This window comes from Martes martes (assembly GCF_963455335.1).
Source record: "Martes martes genome assembly, chromosome: 8".
NCBI classification, from domain to species: domain Eukaryota; kingdom Metazoa; phylum Chordata; class Mammalia; order Carnivora; family Mustelidae; genus Martes; species Martes martes.
In genome coordinates, this window is record NC_137895.1 from 107,863,784 (window position 1) to 107,883,121 (window position 19,338).

Sequence of the window (19,338 nt, forward strand, 5' to 3'; positions counted from 1 at the left end):
TTAAAAGCATATTCACAGGGTGTTCGACTTTTATCAAAACCAATTATAACATTTTCATCACCTCCCCCCAAAAACTTTGTACCCATTAGCAGTCACTCCTCATCAGGTTTTTATCACTTCTGATCTGGCTCCTTCCAACAGTCTTCCAACTCATCATCTTCATCGCTCTCTTTTCAATTTATCTCATGTACATTACAGACAATTCAGTTTCTCTAAAGCATGGTTTAGATACAACTTCTTAACAAGATACATTCAGTGACTCTCCCAAAGGACGCTTGGATTCAAGTAAACAAACATCCACTAGCACACATCCAGTTCCAGGCACTGTGCTAGGCCGGTGCTGTAAACAAAATGGGTACTACTGAAGACTTCCTTTACCGTTCCAGTGCCTGTACTCAGGCAGGGCCCTCCGCCTAGAACGAGCTCTTAACCCCCACCTCACCCTCAACTTCTAGAAAATGTTCCCAACTTTCAATGACCTTTTTAAGTCGACACATGACTGCGAACTCGGCAGCTCCCTTGCACTTCCCTACCCCGTTCGCTGGCACACACTTAAACCCCAGTATTTGTTCAATACATCCCCAGCACATTCTGTGCAGGCAGCCACGCTCTCTTCCGCGGGAACTACCAGCTTCTCTCCCCACAAGCTTGACTCCTCAGAATCCCATCTCCCTTCCTCCAGTAATCAAATACCTCCGCACCCCACGCCCTCCCCGCGAATCATAGATGTGAGCGACTCCTGGTAAGAAGGGAATAAGAGAGGTCGGCTCTTCCGCGTCATGTCTGCGCGAAGAGACCTCCGGGCCTCTATGATCCGTGCTTCCGCTCGGGAGAACAGAGCCACCCCTCTTCCGGCACTTCTAGGCGCCCCAGGCCCGCCCTGACGCTGGCGGTGACGGAAGCGCGCCGGGGGTGACCTCACCTTCCAACATGGCGGCGGCGGTAGATTAGGGCCGCGGGTCGAAGCAGCCACCGCCGCTGGGGGACCCTGTCGGAAACGACTGCCGCCGCCGCCGCCCCTTCCATCTCTTCTTGGGCAAGGGGCCAGGGCCAGGTGAGGGGAGTGGGGTTCTGGGCAGGCAGAGTTGGGTCCTTATCCAGCTCCTCAGGCGGTTTTCACTGGGCAGGAAGGTGTCCAGAGACTGTGCCGAACCACCGCCTCCCCAGTGGTTCCGACGACGCGTGAGTGAGTGTCAGTGAGTGTGTGACTGTGTGTGTGTGTGTGTGTGTGTGTACCGGCGCTCCTTCGCCCGAGGGTTCTCAAAGCTTGAGGGGTTCATTTCTTTGTAACCGGACCTGTGCAGCGTGGTCCCCCCGCGGACGCTTGTTGAGCGGGGCTTCCCGAGAGGGCTGCCAGAGGCTCGGAGGAACTCGGCCCTTGCCCTGCACCGCCGGTCTTCCCCACAAAGACCTTCACGTGGAAAACCCGTGTCCATTTTTAGGACCAGGCTGGGGATCCTGGACTTTTTGGTTGAGGGAAAGGTTTCATGCGATTCGTTTAAAATGATTATAGAGTATCTCTGCTAGTCCTAGTTGCTTTTTCTCACAGATTGTTAGAAATTTGTTATTTATTCACTGCTGTTCTGACACCCATCATTACTATTATTTATTTTTTCAGAAAAATCTGCCACCTTATTCTTGGAGGCAATACAGTTCACATTAAGGAGTTTCTTCGTTTGATTTTTATCCTCTCGCTATTCCAGGGAGATTCCAAGTTTCTTTTCTTCATAACTAGCTATGAAGGGAAACTCCTAGACTTTTTGAGTTGAGGCTTTGACCTGGGTTGAAAATCGGACGGATCTGTCCAGTTGTTCACACGCTCCCGCTGGGATTTTTGTCTTCACCACTCCCCACACCAGTATTTATTTGTTTATTTAAGATAGCTATCTCACTGTCTCTATTTAGAAGTTTTAAACTGAACCGACGGTAAACCTCCCCCTTTTTTGCTTTATGATGTGAAACAAAACAAACATAAAGTCGTTTGCGAAATTGTTAAGATTTTCTCTGGAGGCTTGGTGTAAACCAGAATGTTGATCTCTGCCCTGACTTGTTGTGACCTTGGATGAGTTGCCACACCCTTCTAGTACTTTCTTTTTTTATCTCCCAGAAAATTAAGCAAACGTTTTTGTAGGTAGTTTATTTATACCTCATATACATAGTTGGATAAATGCAGTGTGCATTTGCACCTGCAAATTGAAACTAAGCCTTTAAGAAATACTCATTTGATAATAGGCCAATAGGTGTTTGAAAATCCTTTTACTCTGATTAGCCAGGTACTATTTTCAGTATATATGTATTTCTTAATGATTCATTTTCTCATGGAGTCTTGTACCCCAGTAGTTGAATTTAGTTGATGTATAAAGTTGAGTCCTACCAGTTTTGTAAAGAAAAGGTGCTTTCTAGCACATCAGTTCATCGGTACTAAATATCTCATACACTAAACTTTTAGGACAAGTAATTTACAACCATAATCATTGCTTTATAATATATTTCTCTTATAAAATATTTTAGACATAGAAAACAAGTTTTAAAAAGTCAGTCTTGCTGTCCTACTTTTTACCAGTTTTTCAGTTTCGTTTTGATTTATATCTTATTCCAAATAAATGCTCACCAAAATTTCTTATTTAATGTATATTACAACGTTGAAGGAAGGGGGGTATTTTCAGAGTAGCTGATTTTTTAAGCCTTGAGATATAACTAACATGCAACTCACCAACTGCAGGATTTAATGGTTTGTTTGTTTTTTTTTAATGGTTTTAGTATATTCACAGAATTCCCAACCACCACCACAGTTTTCATCACCCCCAAAAGAAACCCTCCCCTCCCCAACCTAGGCAACCACTGACTGACTTTCTGTCTCTGTAGATTGACCAGTTCTGGATATTTCATATAAACAGAATTATGCAATATGTGGTCTTTTGTGACTGGCCTCTTTTACTTTGCATGATGTAGCATGTATCAGTCTTTTTTTTTTTTTTTTAAAGATTTTATTTATTTGTCAGAGAGAGGGAACACAAGCAGGGGGAGTGGAAGAGGGAGAAGCAGGCTTCCTGCTGAGCAGGGAGCCTGATGTGGGGCTTGATCCCAGAACCCTGGGATCAGGACCTGAGCTGAAGGCAGCTGCCTAAGGCAGCCGCCTAAGGCACTCCCTCAGTCTTCCTTTTTATGTGGCCACAATATGCCATAGTATGGATATACCAGCTTTCTTTATTCATTAGTTGATGGGCAGTTAGTTAATTTCCACTATTTGGCTGTTAAATATTATGCTGCTGTAACTATTAGTGTGCAAATTTTTGTGTAGACATGTGTTTTCATGTCTCTGGCATATACTTGGGAGTGGGACAAAGCAACTGAATTTTATGTCTCCCTTTTATAAAGCTATCTACACATACGTGGGAAGCTCAATTATTATGAAAGTCAGACACTGCCTGTGGGGAGAGGGTGAGGGTGAGGCATTCCTTTATAAGTACATTATCTTTGAATGCCAGCTGCTGAGTGAAAACATTTTGGGGCAGCTCTTAAAACAAGATTGAACTAGAGTATTTCAATTAAGCATGTTTCAGTATGAAAGGGACTGTCTATACTAGAATATTTTATGTCTGCTGAGTTTTAAAAATGACACCCTTGCCCAGTTGCATTTTGCAGCTGGGTGGGGTGAATTTAAATTTCACAGTTTTTGTTGAGATTACTTAATTTTACTTCTCTTATTTTAGAGAAAGTCCTAGAATTCTATAGGGACTAATAAAGTATGGATCTTAAAAAAATGTGAGTTACTGGACTTAATGGTAATTTGTGGAACTTGAAACAAATTCCATACTCAAACCAAGAGTAGCAGGCCGGTAACCCCAAAACTTTGTTAATGTTTGAAATTCTAGAATTTTGATTTGTGATTGAGTTATCTGTGGATTTTTATTTTTCTTTTTGTAAACTGGGATTATAGATCTGTAGATTATCTATAACCTACAATTATCTATATCTATAATCTACAATTATCTATAATCTATAGATTATAGATCTGTTCATCTTTATTACGGGAGTATATAACAGTTTTATTACTTTATAATTTTAGTGGATGGAAATGGTCTAAAAACAAAGCTTCTTGAATTATTAAAACATGTTAAGTTGTAATGTTTTTCTGTTTTGGCTCTTGTGGGGTTAAGGAATACAGTATAGGTATGGTATTCTAAATAGCATGGCTGAAGTGGGTACTAGAAATTTCTATTTTCCACATGCATCCAAGGTGATTATGATCAGACAAGTTTGGGAAACAACTATTAAAAACTCTTACATTGCTGCAGAGTTGCTTTTCATAAAAATTTAAAGTAGAATTTAATAGTGCTGCCTACCTTCTGGTTATTGTTCATAAAATGTGCTTTAATTCCTATAGTACTATCAGTGCTGGCATCCTGGAATTTCCACTGGTATTCATGATAGAAATCTGGTTAAAAAAAATAAAGCAATCTATTTTTTGCAAATTGTGGATGTTACATTTGTTACTGAAGGATCATGGATGTTTTATTTGTGCCTGGTTTTGGAGATGTCACCAAATGCATGTATAAACATAGGATTAAGTTACCCTAAGCTTCCTCAGGCCGTCCATTTGGCTGACAACTACTTGTAACTTAATAGAGGAGCAAATCAAAAGTAATAAGGTAGAGAAAGAAACAACTGGGTAACACAAATGTATTCAGTGGCTTGTTAGATTTGTGCAAAATACAGTTTTTATATTTATTATTTATTTATTTTCTAAATTTTTATTATTTTAAAATAAGTTCTGTGCCTGACACAGGGTTTGAACTCATGACAACACCAAGATCAAGAGTTGCATGTATCACTGACTGAGCCAGCCAGGCACCCCAATAGTTTTTTTTTTTTTTTTTTTAAGGCTTTATTGATTGATTGGTGAGAGACAGAGAGGCAGAGGGAGAGGAAGAAACAGACTCCCTACAGAGCAGGGAGCCCAATGTGGGATTCCATTCCAGGGCCCCTGGATCATGACCTGAGCTATAGTCAAATGCTTAACGAACTGAGCCACCCAGTTGTCCCATCCCCAGTTGTTTTTATATTTAAAACTATATTTAAGTTTCTGGATACCAAGAGCACTTATACCTAATTTGAATTCCAAAAGAGTCTACTAGACAAAATTTAGAGTATGTCCTTCTTACCATTTAAAAAGAAGCTTGAGATGCCTTACCTATGAAATGCACTCTCTGTTGATAAGGGGGGACCTGAGTGTTGTGCCCTGCTTATAGGAAAGCTCTGAGTGGTGATCTCAGATCATATTTACCTTTCGTCTGATTTGTCTTTTCCCTTTTTTCCCTGGCCCCATTCTTAAAATTGACAGATTTGCTCCTTTCAGTAGTCTGTTTGAAAAAAACACCTTTTTCATCTACCATTTCTCCTCCTGTTGTTTGTTTTTTCGCCTCTGCATTCTTCTCACCCAGCACATTGCCTGACATAAGTAAATATGCGTCGAGTGTATGCAGTTAAAGGCTAAGAGTTCAGAACTGAAGATGATGTACCTAACCAAGTGATTGCACTGTTAACTAGTTGTGTGATTTTGTGCAAATAAATTGTCTATTCTTGTTTCTCCATCAATAAAATTGAGACTGTTAACCTTTTCCTTCTAGCATAGAGGATTACTATGACAACACATGAAAGAGTGCTTCAGAAATAGAGGTCTCAGGCAGATGTAATTTATTTATATTTGTTCGAAATGCAAGAGCTCATTGTGCAGTATGCTGACTCTGCACTACAGAATGTTGCAAAGGAAGTGCATGCTCTCTCTTCCCAGAATACCCCTAAGAGTTCATGACCCCGTAGTTATGCTGTGGAGTTTACATTTTGCGTATTCTCAATGCTTTTGTTCTATAATTTAATACACACACACACTAATTGTGTAATAGTGTTCCTAGGGTCTGTCTGCCCCACCACCTAATCACAGGTGTGAATGAACTGCTTTGTTGCTCTACACCTGGAAGGAAGCTCAAGCTAAATTAGAAGTTGGATAGATATTTAATACTATAAGTGTATCATATTTAGATCTGGTATGTTTATAACTAGATTATCCAATGCACATTTAAAGCCTAAAAAAAAGGTATACTGAAGTTAAATGATTGGAGTTTGTATTATCGTCTTCTCCATTAGTGTGAATCATTGAAAAATGTTAAAACGATTGAATAGAATATAATCATCCACCAAATATATGGTTGCATGGATGTTAACATGTATACTAGAGCTGAGGACTTCACTGCAAATAGTAAAGTGAGTGTGGAGGATGGAAAATTATGAAATCCGTGATTAAGATTGCATTTATGGTTAGGCAATTGGGATTTGTAAGAAAATCTTAAGAGCACTAGGCTAAAAATCAAATTTGGAAGTTCAGTGAACTATGCCTTTTCTATGGCATCTGGGTTGGAGTATGACTAAAATTGTCTTCAGATTCAGATTTTTGATAAATACAGGAATTTGAATATAACAGATTTGAGAACATCAATTTTTTATTTAAAGCATTGTTCAAAATATGAGTACTTCTTTATTCCAGTTACCCGAAAATTCTGAGACTTTGTAAAGCTGAAATTTTGTTACTCATTTGCTCTGTTCTCCCCTCTCTGGGAACTTCACTTCATAATTTATCCCTTGCTTTCTGTACTTATTTACACCTCATTGGCTTCTTCTCCACTGAGTGTAAACATGCTTAAGACTCTTTTGTTGTGCACAAAAACAAAACAAATGAACTCTCAAATTTATCTCTTGCTGGCCTCTATTGTTTTCTTCCCATCCAACCAGGCTGTTTCTTTGAAAGAATAGACTAAAACCCCATCTCTCCCTTTTCACTTACCATTCAGCCTTCAACTCCCTGCCTTTTTGCTATTGCCCCTGGCCAACAAATAGAACTGTCTGATCAGGGATCATTACCCTGACATTTTCATTCTTTTTGGTGTGTTATTATATTTCAATATTTCTTTACTACCTTCTTGTTGAAGTTCCTCCCCTGACTTATGTAAACACACTCTTTGCTGTTTTTCTTCCTTTCTGACTGTCCCAATCCAGACTTGGAGGTCACCTCTGCCAGCTTCTCATCTTTGGACAACCCCTGAAATGTTAGTTTTGCCCTGAATTCTGTTGGTGTTTCTCTTTCAGATGAAACTGGTATTTCTTGACAGATATTTTTTAAAATGTGTCTCCTTTTGATAAATAAAAAATTATCTGGCTCCTGTTCTGGTGGTGGTGCTTGGGGTAGGGAATGATGGGTGCATTTATTCTTCCCTCCCATCCGTGCACTGAGTCATTGATACAGAGAAGATTGAAGAAAAAACAAAGAAGATTGAAGATCTGCTAAGCTTTATTTTCTATACTTTGAACTGAAAACAGTAGGTAATGTTTCCCTTTCCAGAGTGAAGCTCTTTATTGTTATCCCCTTTCTCACTCCTACCCCAAATTTTGACACTTCCTATCCATTGGAAGTCACTAACTCTCCCCATTCAGTCTCCTTAGATAATTTCATTGACTTGCATCTGTGCAGAGCACATTTTTGTATCTCTAGTTGAGAGCTCTCAGTATAAGAATGTCCAATTACTTGCGGTACATCTTCACCTGGACAGCTCCTAGGTACTAAATTCAGTATGCCCCAAAGTGAACCTGTTATCATCTCCTAAAACAGCTCTTCCTATATATCTGATTTGAGAAATAGGAATAACATCACTTTCCCTACAGCTGTCTTGAGTACTCTTACTGAATTAGTTAACAAATCTTTGAGGCTCTTAATATTTTACCTTTTCATCCCCTTCTTTCTGGTGTTCTTGCTCTAATTTATGCCTTCATACATCTCTTGTTCAGATTTTTCCAATATTCCTCTAACTGTGTCCGTGCCTCCAGTCTCTATTCTTATTCTTCCATATCACCTCCAGGATGATTTTTCTAGAATATAATCTGTTGATACACTTTTCTTGCTTGAAATCTTTCAATAGTTCTTGGTAGTGTTCTATAGTAGTTTTTAGCTTGTTTTACATCGTGATCTAATTTGAGGATCTAATGAAAGAAATGGAATGATTTTTCTGTCCAGAAAAAAATGCTGATGCACAGAGAATTTGCAGATAGTTTTAGAGGGTTCATTTATGAACGTGGTTAAAATGATTCCTTGCATATAGGATAAAACCTAAGCTTCCCAGAAGCTCATGGTATACAAAGCACACCAAGTGCTGACCGCTGCTTGCTCCTGCTGAGCCTCATCACCCTTATGTCTTAGGATTCAGCCATGTCAAATTCCTTAGTATTTATGTTCCATGCTGTTTCAAAAGTGCTTTTGTGCTTTTTCCTGGTCTTCTTCATATCTAAAGTGCTTCCCTGACTCATCCCCCTAAGCTGGTTCAGTTAGTGAATACCTCTTCATGTTCCAGGATTGGTTCAGATTTTACTTTATAAAGTCTTTCTTTCCTGATTTCTGCTTTTTCCCTTCCCCAGAGAGACTTTCCTACTTCCTCTTTTGGATTGCCCTCTCCTACTCTGTGGATACTGATTTGTGTCATAGAACTTTATTGTTCTGATTAATTTACATATTTTTGTTTGTCTCTACTTGGTCAAAAACTCCAGAAGGCAGGTGATTTATCTTAATTATGGTCTTTGTGCCTAATGTTTGTAGTACCTTGTATCTTAAGAAATCTGAGTTGAATGAACGCACAAAATTACCAGAAGGCATTGACTTCTGTTTATTTTTTAAATTTTTATTTATTTGAAGAGAGATCACAAGTAGGCGAGAGGTAGACAGAGAGGGGGAAGCAGGCTCCCTGCTGAGCAGGGAGCCCTATGTGGGGCTCCATCCCAGGATGCTGAGACCATGACCTGAGCTGAAGGCAAAGGCTTAACCCACTGAGCCACCTAGGTTGCCCACCTTCTGTTTCAGTAGATACAATTACTAGGTTGATATGAGGTCTTTAAAGATTTTTTTAAACTTATAAATTTAGTTTAGTAATCTTCATATGAAAGTCGTGTGTTAGAGTTGTTCGGGAACTGCCTCCCAACTTTTAAGAAAATTAGGTTCCAGTCTTGGCCCTTGTTCCAGTTAGCTCTTGGTTGCCAACAACAGAAAGTCATTCTAGCTTATTTAAGCAGAAACGGAACTTATGCAAAGGGCTTTGGGTAGCTCACAGAATGGATGGGAAGCTGGAAAATTAGGTTTGGGAAACAGGCAGGAACCAAGGGAGACTTGGCCGTAGACTGAGCCGGGATCAGGCCAAGGAATAGAAGAGTTAAGACACTGCAATCCGATCTGCACCTCTGCATCTGCTGACCTAGTACCACAGCCTTCTCCATGAATTATCTTTTAAGTGTCTTTCCACATTCTAGGTCCTAGTAGGAGTCTCTCACTTGGCTACATGCCACAGAACAGGAGAAAAAGAAAAAATCTAGCTCAAATTTTAGCTTTTATAGTGGGGGCTGGGAGATTTCTGTTTCCTATCGAGATGGACACAATGTTGGATGCTCCCTATAAAGGAAATTGGGTTCAGATGGCAGGCAGGCAAAAAAATAAAAAAGTGAAGGTTCATTACAGCGCCACTGCTAGCTAGTACCTGACCAGATAGGCCTCAGAAAACTTATTTTTCCTCTGTGGATATCCCTTTTTATATTTGTAAATTTGAAATTGTCACTATTAAATGGTGGTTGTAAATGTAACAAATATTTTGAGGGTTTTTGGTTTTTTTTTTAGGTTTTATTTACTTACTTATTTGACAGAAGAGAGAGAGAGAGAGACAGCAAGAGAGAGAGACATCACAAGGAGGGGGAGCAGCAGAGGGAGAGAGAGAAGGAGCAGGCTCTCTGCTGAGCAGGGAGCCTGATGTGGGGCTTGATCCCAGGACGCTGGGATCATGACCTGAGCCAAAGGCAGACGCCCAATAGCTAAGCAACCCAGGCATCCCTATTTTGAGTTTTTTCAGAGTAAAGCACCCAATAGTTAAACAGTGGGTGTGCCTTTTATTCCTGTTATGTAAGCTGTGACACGTTTTAGTATGTATTAATAATTTTGAAATGCTTTTTTTTTTTTTAAAGATTTTATTTATCTATTTGACAGAGATCACAAGCAGGCAGAGAGACAGGCAGAGAGAGAGAGGAGGAAGCAGGCTCCCCACCAAGCAGAGAGCCTGATGCGGGCTCGATCCCAGGACCCTGGGATCACGACCTGAGCTGAAGGCAGAGGCTTTAACCCACTGAGCCACCCAGGTGCCCCTTGAAATGCTTTCTGAAGTAGATAAACTTTTAACAGGGCAGTCTAAGACCTACTGTTTGATTTAATGTACTTTTTTTTTTTTTAAGATTTTTTAAAAATTTATTTGAGAGAGAGCACATGAGAAGGGGGAGGGTCAGAGGGAGCAGCAGACTCCCTGCCAGGCAGGGAGCCCTATGCAGGACTCGATCCTGGGACTCCAGGATAATGACCTGAGCCGAAGGCAGTTGCTTAATCAACTGAGCCACCCAGGCGCCCTTCTTCTACGTTTTGATATAATTTGGTAGCATTGCTCCTTGAAGATAGGAAACAATAGGGACTTTTAAATACTGTACTAGTATTTCTTTTGATAACCTAAGTAAATACTGATAATAGCAACCATAAATGCATTTTTTAAAGACAGTGTCTATTCATGCAAAGCATTTTTTAAAAAAGATTTTATTTATGACATAGCAAGAGAGGGAACACAAGCACGGGGGGAGGGGGGCTTGGTGGCAGCTGGAGATTGGAGAAGCAGGCTCCCTGCTTATCAGGGAGCCTGATGTGGGACTTGATCCCAGGCCACTGGGATCATGACCTGAGCCAAAGGCAGACGCTTAACTACTGATCCACCTGGCACTCCTCAAAGCATAGTTTTATGTTACTCGTCATTTCTGTCTCTTTGTATAGCCACTGTTTTCTGTTGTGTATTTTAAATTCTACATGTATTTTTTCATTGTTTATCACTTTTAGACATTTCTCTTAGTTTGCTTGTAGATCTTAAATTTTGTCAACATTGCTTGTCTCCTTTTCGTGTTGCTAGTTATCTGAATCTGTTTTTCTCTTCCTGGATATTTCCTGAGATCTTAAAGTTGTTGGTATCATTGTTTAAGTAAAAAACTCAGTTATTTGGAAACTCCTTAATAATTTTTTATTTGAAACAACTATTAAGGCACATGATAGGTAAAACAGCTACTCAGTCCATGGGAAGAGGTAAAAGTTGTAGTTATATTAATTAGGGTACAAGTTAGGATGCCTAATGAAGAGATTTCAGAATGAAGTGCCTTAAATGTCAGTCCAGAGGTCAAGGCTGGCAGGGTGGCTCTGCTGCACGTGGTCATTCAGGGGCCCAGTACCTTCTCTCTTGTTACCTTACCATCCCTTAAAGTGGTCTTCTTGTTTGCGTGTCAGAACTGGTTGTCTGCCATATTCACATGCCAAACCATAGCAAGGAGGAAAGAGAAGATCTTTAGGGAGAGACCCACAGATTGCACACATAACTTCTGCTCGTATTCCTCTGACTCAGGCTAATCATTTGGCTCATTAAGCTGCTAAGGAACTGGCAGATATGGTTTGCAGTTGTGTGGCTATTGACCTAGCTAGAATTTAGGAGGTTTTATTTATTTATTTATATTTTATTTTTAAGTAATCTACATACCCAGCATGGGGCTTGAACTCAGCCCTGAGATCAAGAGTCGTATGCTCTACTGACTGAGCCAGTCAGGTGCCCTAGGAGGCTTTATTATTAAAAGAAAGAAGAGAATATATATTGGGGTGGAGGGAAAGGTGGGGGCATAGCCACTATTTTTGCCACATAGGTGAAAACAGAGAAACTAGGGAGAGCTAGAAAGGGAAATTTGCTTTTGATCTGAAATCTGAATTCTGACTTGTAAGTAAACTAAAGTTACAATTTTTAAAAATTACTGGGAAGAAAAGTCAAGTATTTATTTTGGTATTTAGTTGAATAATTGTAGTCAATGGGGAAATGTACTGGCATGTAACGAACTTTAAACTGAAAAAATACTTTTATGTTTTTAGGTTTTACACATCTGTAAGTAGACTTTTGGAGCTCTGCCAGCCAACTCAATGGCGTCCTCTACTACTGTGCCTCTAGGATTTCACTATGAAACAAAGTATGTTGTTCTCAGCTACTTGGGACTCCTCTCTCAGGAGAAGCTACAAGAGCAACATCTTTCCTCACCCCAAGGTATTGTCTTTGGCTCGGGTGATTATATTAAGTAGTAGTAATTATTTCACATGTAAAAATACATATATCTAAATAATTTGTATCTGTGATCATAAGATCAAATAATACTAATAATCTTTTAAAGAATAACCCCTCATCCCATCCCTTCCCACCCCCTGATCCATTCCCAGAAAAGACTTTTAATGCTTTTTAAGAGTGTGGTAATTTGGGGCTCCTGGGTGGCTCAGTTGTTTAGTGTCTGTTCGGCCCAGGTCATGATCCCAGGGTCCTGGGATTGAGCCCCACATCGGGCTCCCTGCTCAGCGGGAAACCTGCTTCTCCCACTTCCCGTGCTTGTGTTCCCTCTCTTGCTGTGTCTCTCTCTGTCAAATAAATAAAATCTTAAGAAAAATTAAAAAATTGTGGCAATTTGGGATGCCTGGGTGGGTCAGTTGGTTAAGCATCTGCCTTAAGCTCCTAGGGTCCTTGGTTTGAGTCATGATCCCAGGTCCTAGCTTTGAGTACCTCATTGGGCTCCCTGCCCAGTGGGGAGTCTGTTTCTCCATCTGCCTGCTCCTCCCCCTGCTTAAATAAAATCTTAAAAAAAAAAAAAAGAGTGTGGTAATTTAAATGATTGTTGTTGGCACATGTAAAAATGTATTAAGTACATGTAAATAAACAGAATTCTGTCTTTCTTTAGAAATTTCATCCTTGGGGCTCTTGGGTGGCTCAGTCTGTTAAGCATCTGCCTTTGGCTCAGGTCATGATCTGTGGGTCCTGGGATCGAACTCTGCATTGAGCTCCCTGCTCTGAGGGGAGATTGCTTCTCCCTTTCCCCCTCCCTGCCACTTGTGCACAAGCTCTCTTTCTCTCTCAAATAAATCTTTTTTTTTTTTTTAAGATTTTATTTATTTATTTGACAGACAGAGACCACAAGTAGGCAGAGAAGCCGGCAGAGAGACAGAGAGAGGAGGAAGCAGGCTCCCTGCTGAGCAGAGATCCTGATGTGGGGCTTGATCCCAGGACCCACAGATCATGACCTGAGCCGAAGGCAGAGGCTTTAACCCACTGAGCCACCCAGGTGCCCCACAAATAAAATCTTTTTAAAAAATTTCATGCTTAACAAACAGAGATTAGAATTATATAATTGTTTTATTTTGTTATTATTTTTTAAAGATTTTATTTATTTGTCAGAGCATAAGCAGGGTGAGCTGCAGGCAGAGGGAGAGGCAGACTCCCCGCTGAGCAAGGAGCCTGATTCGGAGTTTGATCCCAGGACCCAGAGATCATGGCCTGAGCCAAAGGCAGATGCTTAACAGACTGAGCCACCAGGTACCTCTGCAAAATAACTTTAAAAACTCATAAGAGATACTAATTATTTATTTTTATTAATTTATTTATTTTTAAAGATTTTATGTATTTATTTGAAAGAGAGTGAGAGTGAACATAAGCAGGGGGAGTGGCAGGCAGAGGGAGAGGGAGAAGCAGGCTCCCTGCTGAGCAAGGAGCCTGATGATACAGGGCTTAAGCCCACCACCCTGAGATCATGACCAGGGTGCTGCCTTTGGCTCAGGTCATGATCCCAGGGTCCTGGGATTGAGCCCCATGTTGGGCTCTCTGCTCAGTGGGGAGCTTTCTTCCTTTTCCTCTGCCTCAGCCTGCCACTTAACCTGTTTGTGCTTTCTCTCTGTCAAATAAATAAAATCTTAAAAAAAAAAAAAAAAAAGATAGTCAACTTTTTTTTTTTTTAGATATTATTTATTTGATAGAGGGAGAGATAGAGAGAAAAAGAGAGAGCACAAGCACGGAGAATGGCAAGCAGAGGGAGAAGCGGGCTCCCGACTGAGCAGGGAGTCCAATGCGGGACTCCATCCTAGGACCCTGGGATCATGAAGGTGGACGCTTAACTGACTGACTCACCCAGGCACCCTCAGCTTCTATTTCTTTCTTTTTTTTATTTTATTTTATTTATTTATTTGACAGACACAGTGAGAGAGGGAACACAAGCAGGGGAAGTGGGAACGGGAGAAGCAGGCTTTCCTCTGAGCATGCAGGGCTGGAGCCCAGGACCCTGGGATCATAACCTGAGCCAAAGGCAGAAGTTTAACAACTGTGCCACCGAGGCGCCCCTCAGCTTCTATTTCTGACAAAAATTCATGGAACTGACAGTAATTAAGTTCATGACAGCAAATGAAGTTCACTTTTAAAACTCCTGGTTCCTGGGGTACGTGGGTGGCTCAGTTGGTTAAGTGTTTGCCTTTGGCTTAGGACATGATTGATCCCAGGGTCCTGAGATCGAGTTCCGTATTGGGCTCCTTGTTTAGCAGGGGTTTGCTCTCTCTCCCTCTGCCCCTCCTCCCTCTCTCTCTCAAATAAATAAAATCTTTAAAAAAAAAAAACCAAAACTCTTGGTTCCTTATCATGAGATAGGTTCAGATATTTTCCAGAGTACATACTGATGAATACTTCTGTGAATAACCATAAGTCTTGAATATTTTACATTTTCATAGTCTCTTTCAAACTAATTTTGTCAAAAGAAGAGGGCTTTTTATGCTCCACATGTATTTTGCCATTATTGGTAACACATCTTAGCAGATTCCACTTTGGGTTATAGTGAATTAGTGCTTTCTCAATTTTTTGGAAAATCTTCTCACCCGTAATTATTCTGTGTAGGCATCCGGTTCTTTAGTCACTTCACACTTGTCATGGACTCCTTGAATAAACAACAGCTGAGCAGTTTCACACAACTGTCAGTGCATCAAGAGCCAAAGAAAACCACTCAGAATTATTTGCCTTATATTCAGTTGACTACTGATGTTTTCCCATTGTCCTCAACTCGTTGAGCAACTATTCTCTCCAAAAGGCTAATAATCTGAAACTTTTTTTTAATGACACATCTCTTTAGCGGCTTTAGCTGAACACAGTTTAATTAACTTGACATTGGTAAATGGCTTTCCTTGCTTGACTGACAGCTGAGCCATGTAGAAACTTCAGTTGCAGCCTCATTTTCATTTTTTATTTTTATGAAGAAATTCTATGATAAGTTCTATTTTAAATTTTCTAATTTTTCTGACTTGCTTTCCGTGAGTTGGAAGTACTCTGATGAGTCTGGTAGTATCAGTGTATACTGCGTGCTTCTGGCATAGCTATCATGTCATTGCATAGTAAATACAATACTTTGTCATCTAATTTGTAAGAGAATAATCCTTAAAAGCAGGATATTCAAAGTCCGCTTTTCTCTTGTTTTGACATGATGGGTATATGCAGGTAAATAAAGGTTGTGGTATAGCGATATGGGTGGCAGTCGAAATGCCATGGGGTTATACTTGTGCCATGGCAGTATGCAATAGGCTAGGCAACAGCGTGAAGCTATGAGAACACCACACACAGGCTCTGTCGAATCATGGATTTCTGCCGTTGTAGCACAAAGCAACCATAAGTGAGTGTAGCTATATTCCAGTTACATTTTATTTATGGAGACTGAATATCCTATTATTTTTATGTCACGAAATAGTAATATTTTATTTTTTTTTCAATCATTTAAAAATGTGAAAATCATTCTTGGCTCATGGGCTATAGAAAAACATGCAGTGGGCCAGATGTGGCTATGGGTTATAGTTTGCTGACACCTGCTATCAGTACAGGGTACTTTATTTTTCTCATTATTATCAAGGAGCACAATCTGTTTATGCATAAAGCTAAATGCTGTTATTGTTTATATTAAGCCCAGGTCTATGTCTTTGTCACTTCTATTCTTTAATCATATTTCTTTTTTTATTATAATGCTTTTAATATATATGAAAGTATTTAGAAAAGTAAAAAAAGAAAGAAGAAAAATTCTGTAATCCAGTAATTAAAATGATGAAATGTTAACTTTTTTCCATTTATATAGGAACATACAAATTTGAATTTATGGTTTATAAAAATGAGGTGGTACATATGCCATTTGGTAACATTTTAAAAATTAACAACATATTTAGGGGTGCCTGGTTAAGCATCTGCCTTCAGCTCAGGTCATGATCTCGGGGTCCTGGGATCCAGCCCCATGTCAGGTTCTCTGCTCAGTGGGGATTTTACTTCTCCCTGCACTCTTTCTCTGTGCTTTCCCTCACTCTCCTTCTCTCTTAAATAAATAAAAAAATAAAAATTAACAACGTATTTGAACATCTGTCCATGTCAGTAAATAAATATCTGTAGTCTCCTGCTTAGAACATTTAGAGTGTTCATCAGCCTTCTTTGGAATGGGCACATGACAGTCCCTTCAGTGAGCTTGCAAATTCCTTAAAACTTTTCCTTTTCAATTTCCAGTTTCACTTACTTTGCCAAAACCTTCTTCTGGTTAGTTATAGCCTGAGGTTTAGAAAAATATTATGTAATAGAACTTTGTGCAGTGATGAACATGTTCTCTATCTGCTCTGTCCAATATTGCAGTCACAAGTCACAGGAGATAGTTGAATACTTGAAGTATGACTAGTGTGAGTAAGGAACTGAATTTTTAACTTTATTTCTATTTAAACTTTAAAAAGCTGATGTGACTAGTGACTAGTGCAGTATTGGATAGGCAGGTCTAGAAGTCAGGTATTTATTTTCCCTTCTAAGCCAGCCCCTATGTTTATAATAATTTGTTCACAATACTACCTGCTACCCAGGCTTGAAACATAGAAGTCATTCTTTAGCTCTTTTCTCTGCTTCCTGCCCTCGTTCTTTTTCTTTTTCTTTTAATAATCTCTACACTCCACCTGGGGCTTGAACTCACAACCCCAAAATCAAGAGTCACATACTCTACTGACCGAGCCAGTAGGGGCCCCTCTTATCCTCTTTGTCAGCTATTACCAATTGCCTCAATTTTGTGAGGATTCTCCCATTATCCTACAGGTCCTGCCTCAAATTACTACAAGTGTCTCCTAATTTTTCTCCTTCATTTTATGTCTCCTCCATCCTGCATTTTGCATGCTGCAAACATATTGAGCATCCTAACCTTGCCTCTTACATTGGAAACCCGCAGGTTTTCCATTCCCCTAAGGCTGCTTTACAAAACTTTCATTGGTTTCTTTGCTCTGGTCCCAGTAGTTATAGCATCTGATGTCTCTTACTGTTTTGTTTTGTTTTGTTTTTAAGATTTTATTTATTTATTTGACAGAGAGAGAGTGAGAGAGCACAAGCAGTGGGGAGGGCAGAGGCAGAGGGAGTAGCAGGTTCCCCACTGAGCAGGGAACCCAATGTGGGACTTGATCCCAGGATCCCAGGATCATGACCTGAGCTGAAGGCAGACACTCAACCATGCTCTGAAGGCAGAGCTCAACTATGCTCTGAGCCACCCAGGTGCCCTGACGTCTCTTACTGTTTTTGTATTTTATTTTATTTTAATTTTTATCTTTATTTTAATTTTTGGAGAGAGCTTGAGAGCGAAGAGGGAGGGGCAGAGGGGATCTTAAGCAGGAAGAGAATCTTAAGCCGGGTCCATGCCCAGAGCAGCACAGAGCTGACAGAGGTCTTGATCTCATGACCCTGAGATCGTGACCTGAGCTGAAATCAAGAGTTGGACACTTAAAACAACTGAACTACCCAGACCCCTCTACTGTCTAGTATTTAAAACAAGCCATGCTTATTCCTCAAACTGAGGCACTCTAGAATGGTAGACTCCTGTGATAGCGATTACTAATGTTCACCCGTACCTAATTCTTATCTCCTTGTTGGGAGCACGGGAAAATTGCATTTAGGCAGGGCCATGTGACTGGTCCTAGCCAATGAAATATGAGTGGTGTGATTTGTGTCCCTTCTAGGTTGTGGCATTTAAGAAGAAAGACTAACTTCTTAGAGAGAAAAATTAGGTTCTTACTGCTGTCTTTGCTGCTTTGCTATCCCATTTGTTATCTCAAATGTGATGTAGAGCTTATTCTCATGCCATGTTATTATAAATAGGATCTGTGGTAGCATCCATTGGCGTAATGTGGGTAGGGTTTTGTTTCAAGTTCATGAAGCAGTAAGCATGAGAAGGAGAGGTAAAGGGAGGTGACCCAATTCATGACACAAGATTTTTGTCACATTGAATGTTTTTCATTTTTTCCCAAGTCATGTGCTGATTATAGACTTTTCCATAGATAGTTAACTCTATACTTTTCCAGAACCAGCCAGCTCTTCTAGACAGTGTTAGTTTGTGCTGAATATAGTAAACCCTGTTCTGGATTACATATTATGACTAGTAGAAGTCTTGCTGACTTGCATATTTGATGTCAAATAATAACTTCTGTTATGCACAATTTTGCACTTATTAACACAGAGCACCTTATTGCTGAAGTAATTAATATGGATTTATTAATAAGACATTTCTTTCTTAAGTTAGAAAGGAGAGTAAGTTCATCTCTTAGGAATGTGACTATCAAATGCATGTACCTGTGCTACTGGTTTGTTATTCACTCAGCTTTTTGTTTTTTAAAGATTTTATTTATGTATTTATTTGACACAGAGAGAGAGAGAGGGACAGTGAGAGAGGACACACAAGTAGGGGGAGTGGAAGAGGGAGAAGCAGGCTTTCCGCTGAGCAGGGAGCCTCCATGTGGGGCTGGATCCCAGGACCCTGGGATCATGACCTGAGCCACCCCAGGGCACCTGTGCTATTGGTTTGTTATTCACTCAGCCATTAAGCAGTCACTCCCCACGTTTTCCTCTTCCCTTCAGCCCCAGGCAACCACTATTCTACTTTCTGTCTCTATGAATTTAACTCTCCTAGGCATCTCATTTGAGTGGAGCCAAATAATATTTATTCTTTTGGGTCTGAGTTATTTCACTTAGATACCAGGATTCATCCATGCTATAGGATGGATGGAATTTCATTCCTTTTTTTTTTTTAAGTAATCACTGTGCCCAACATGGGGCTTGAACTCATGACCCTGAGATTAAGAGTCACATACTCTACTGAGTGAGTGAGCCAGGTGCCCCTCATTCCTTTCTTAAGGCTGAATGATAGTCTAACGTATGCATATCACACATTTTGCTTATTCATTCATCTGCTGATGGACATTTGGCTTATTTCTCCCTTTTGGCTATTGTGAACAACGGCTGCTGTAAACATTGGTGTTACATCTGTTTGAGTCTCTGCTTTCAGTTCTTATGGGTATATACCCAGGTGTAGATTTGCTGGATCACATGGTAATTCTACGTTTAAGTTTTT

General features: G+C 40.1%; 1 protein-coding gene across 3 annotated transcripts in view; it reads left to right on the forward strand.

Moving 5' to 3' along the window:
* The first annotated feature begins 914 nt into the window (after window positions 1–914).
* Window positions 915–19,338, forward strand: part of BCL2L13 (BCL2 like 13) — a 79,957-nt gene continuing 61,533 nt past the window's right edge. The window contains exons 1-2 of one of the 3 annotated variants that reach the window (XM_080811547.1): window positions 915–1,054; window positions 12,020–12,188. In XM_080811547.1, coding sequence (XP_080667673.1) covers window positions 12,068–12,188 — 121 coding nt within the window. In that variant the 5' untranslated portion in view covers window positions 915–1,054; window positions 12,020–12,067. The other 2 variants (XM_080811549.1, XM_080811548.1) reach the window with 2 other exon arrangements.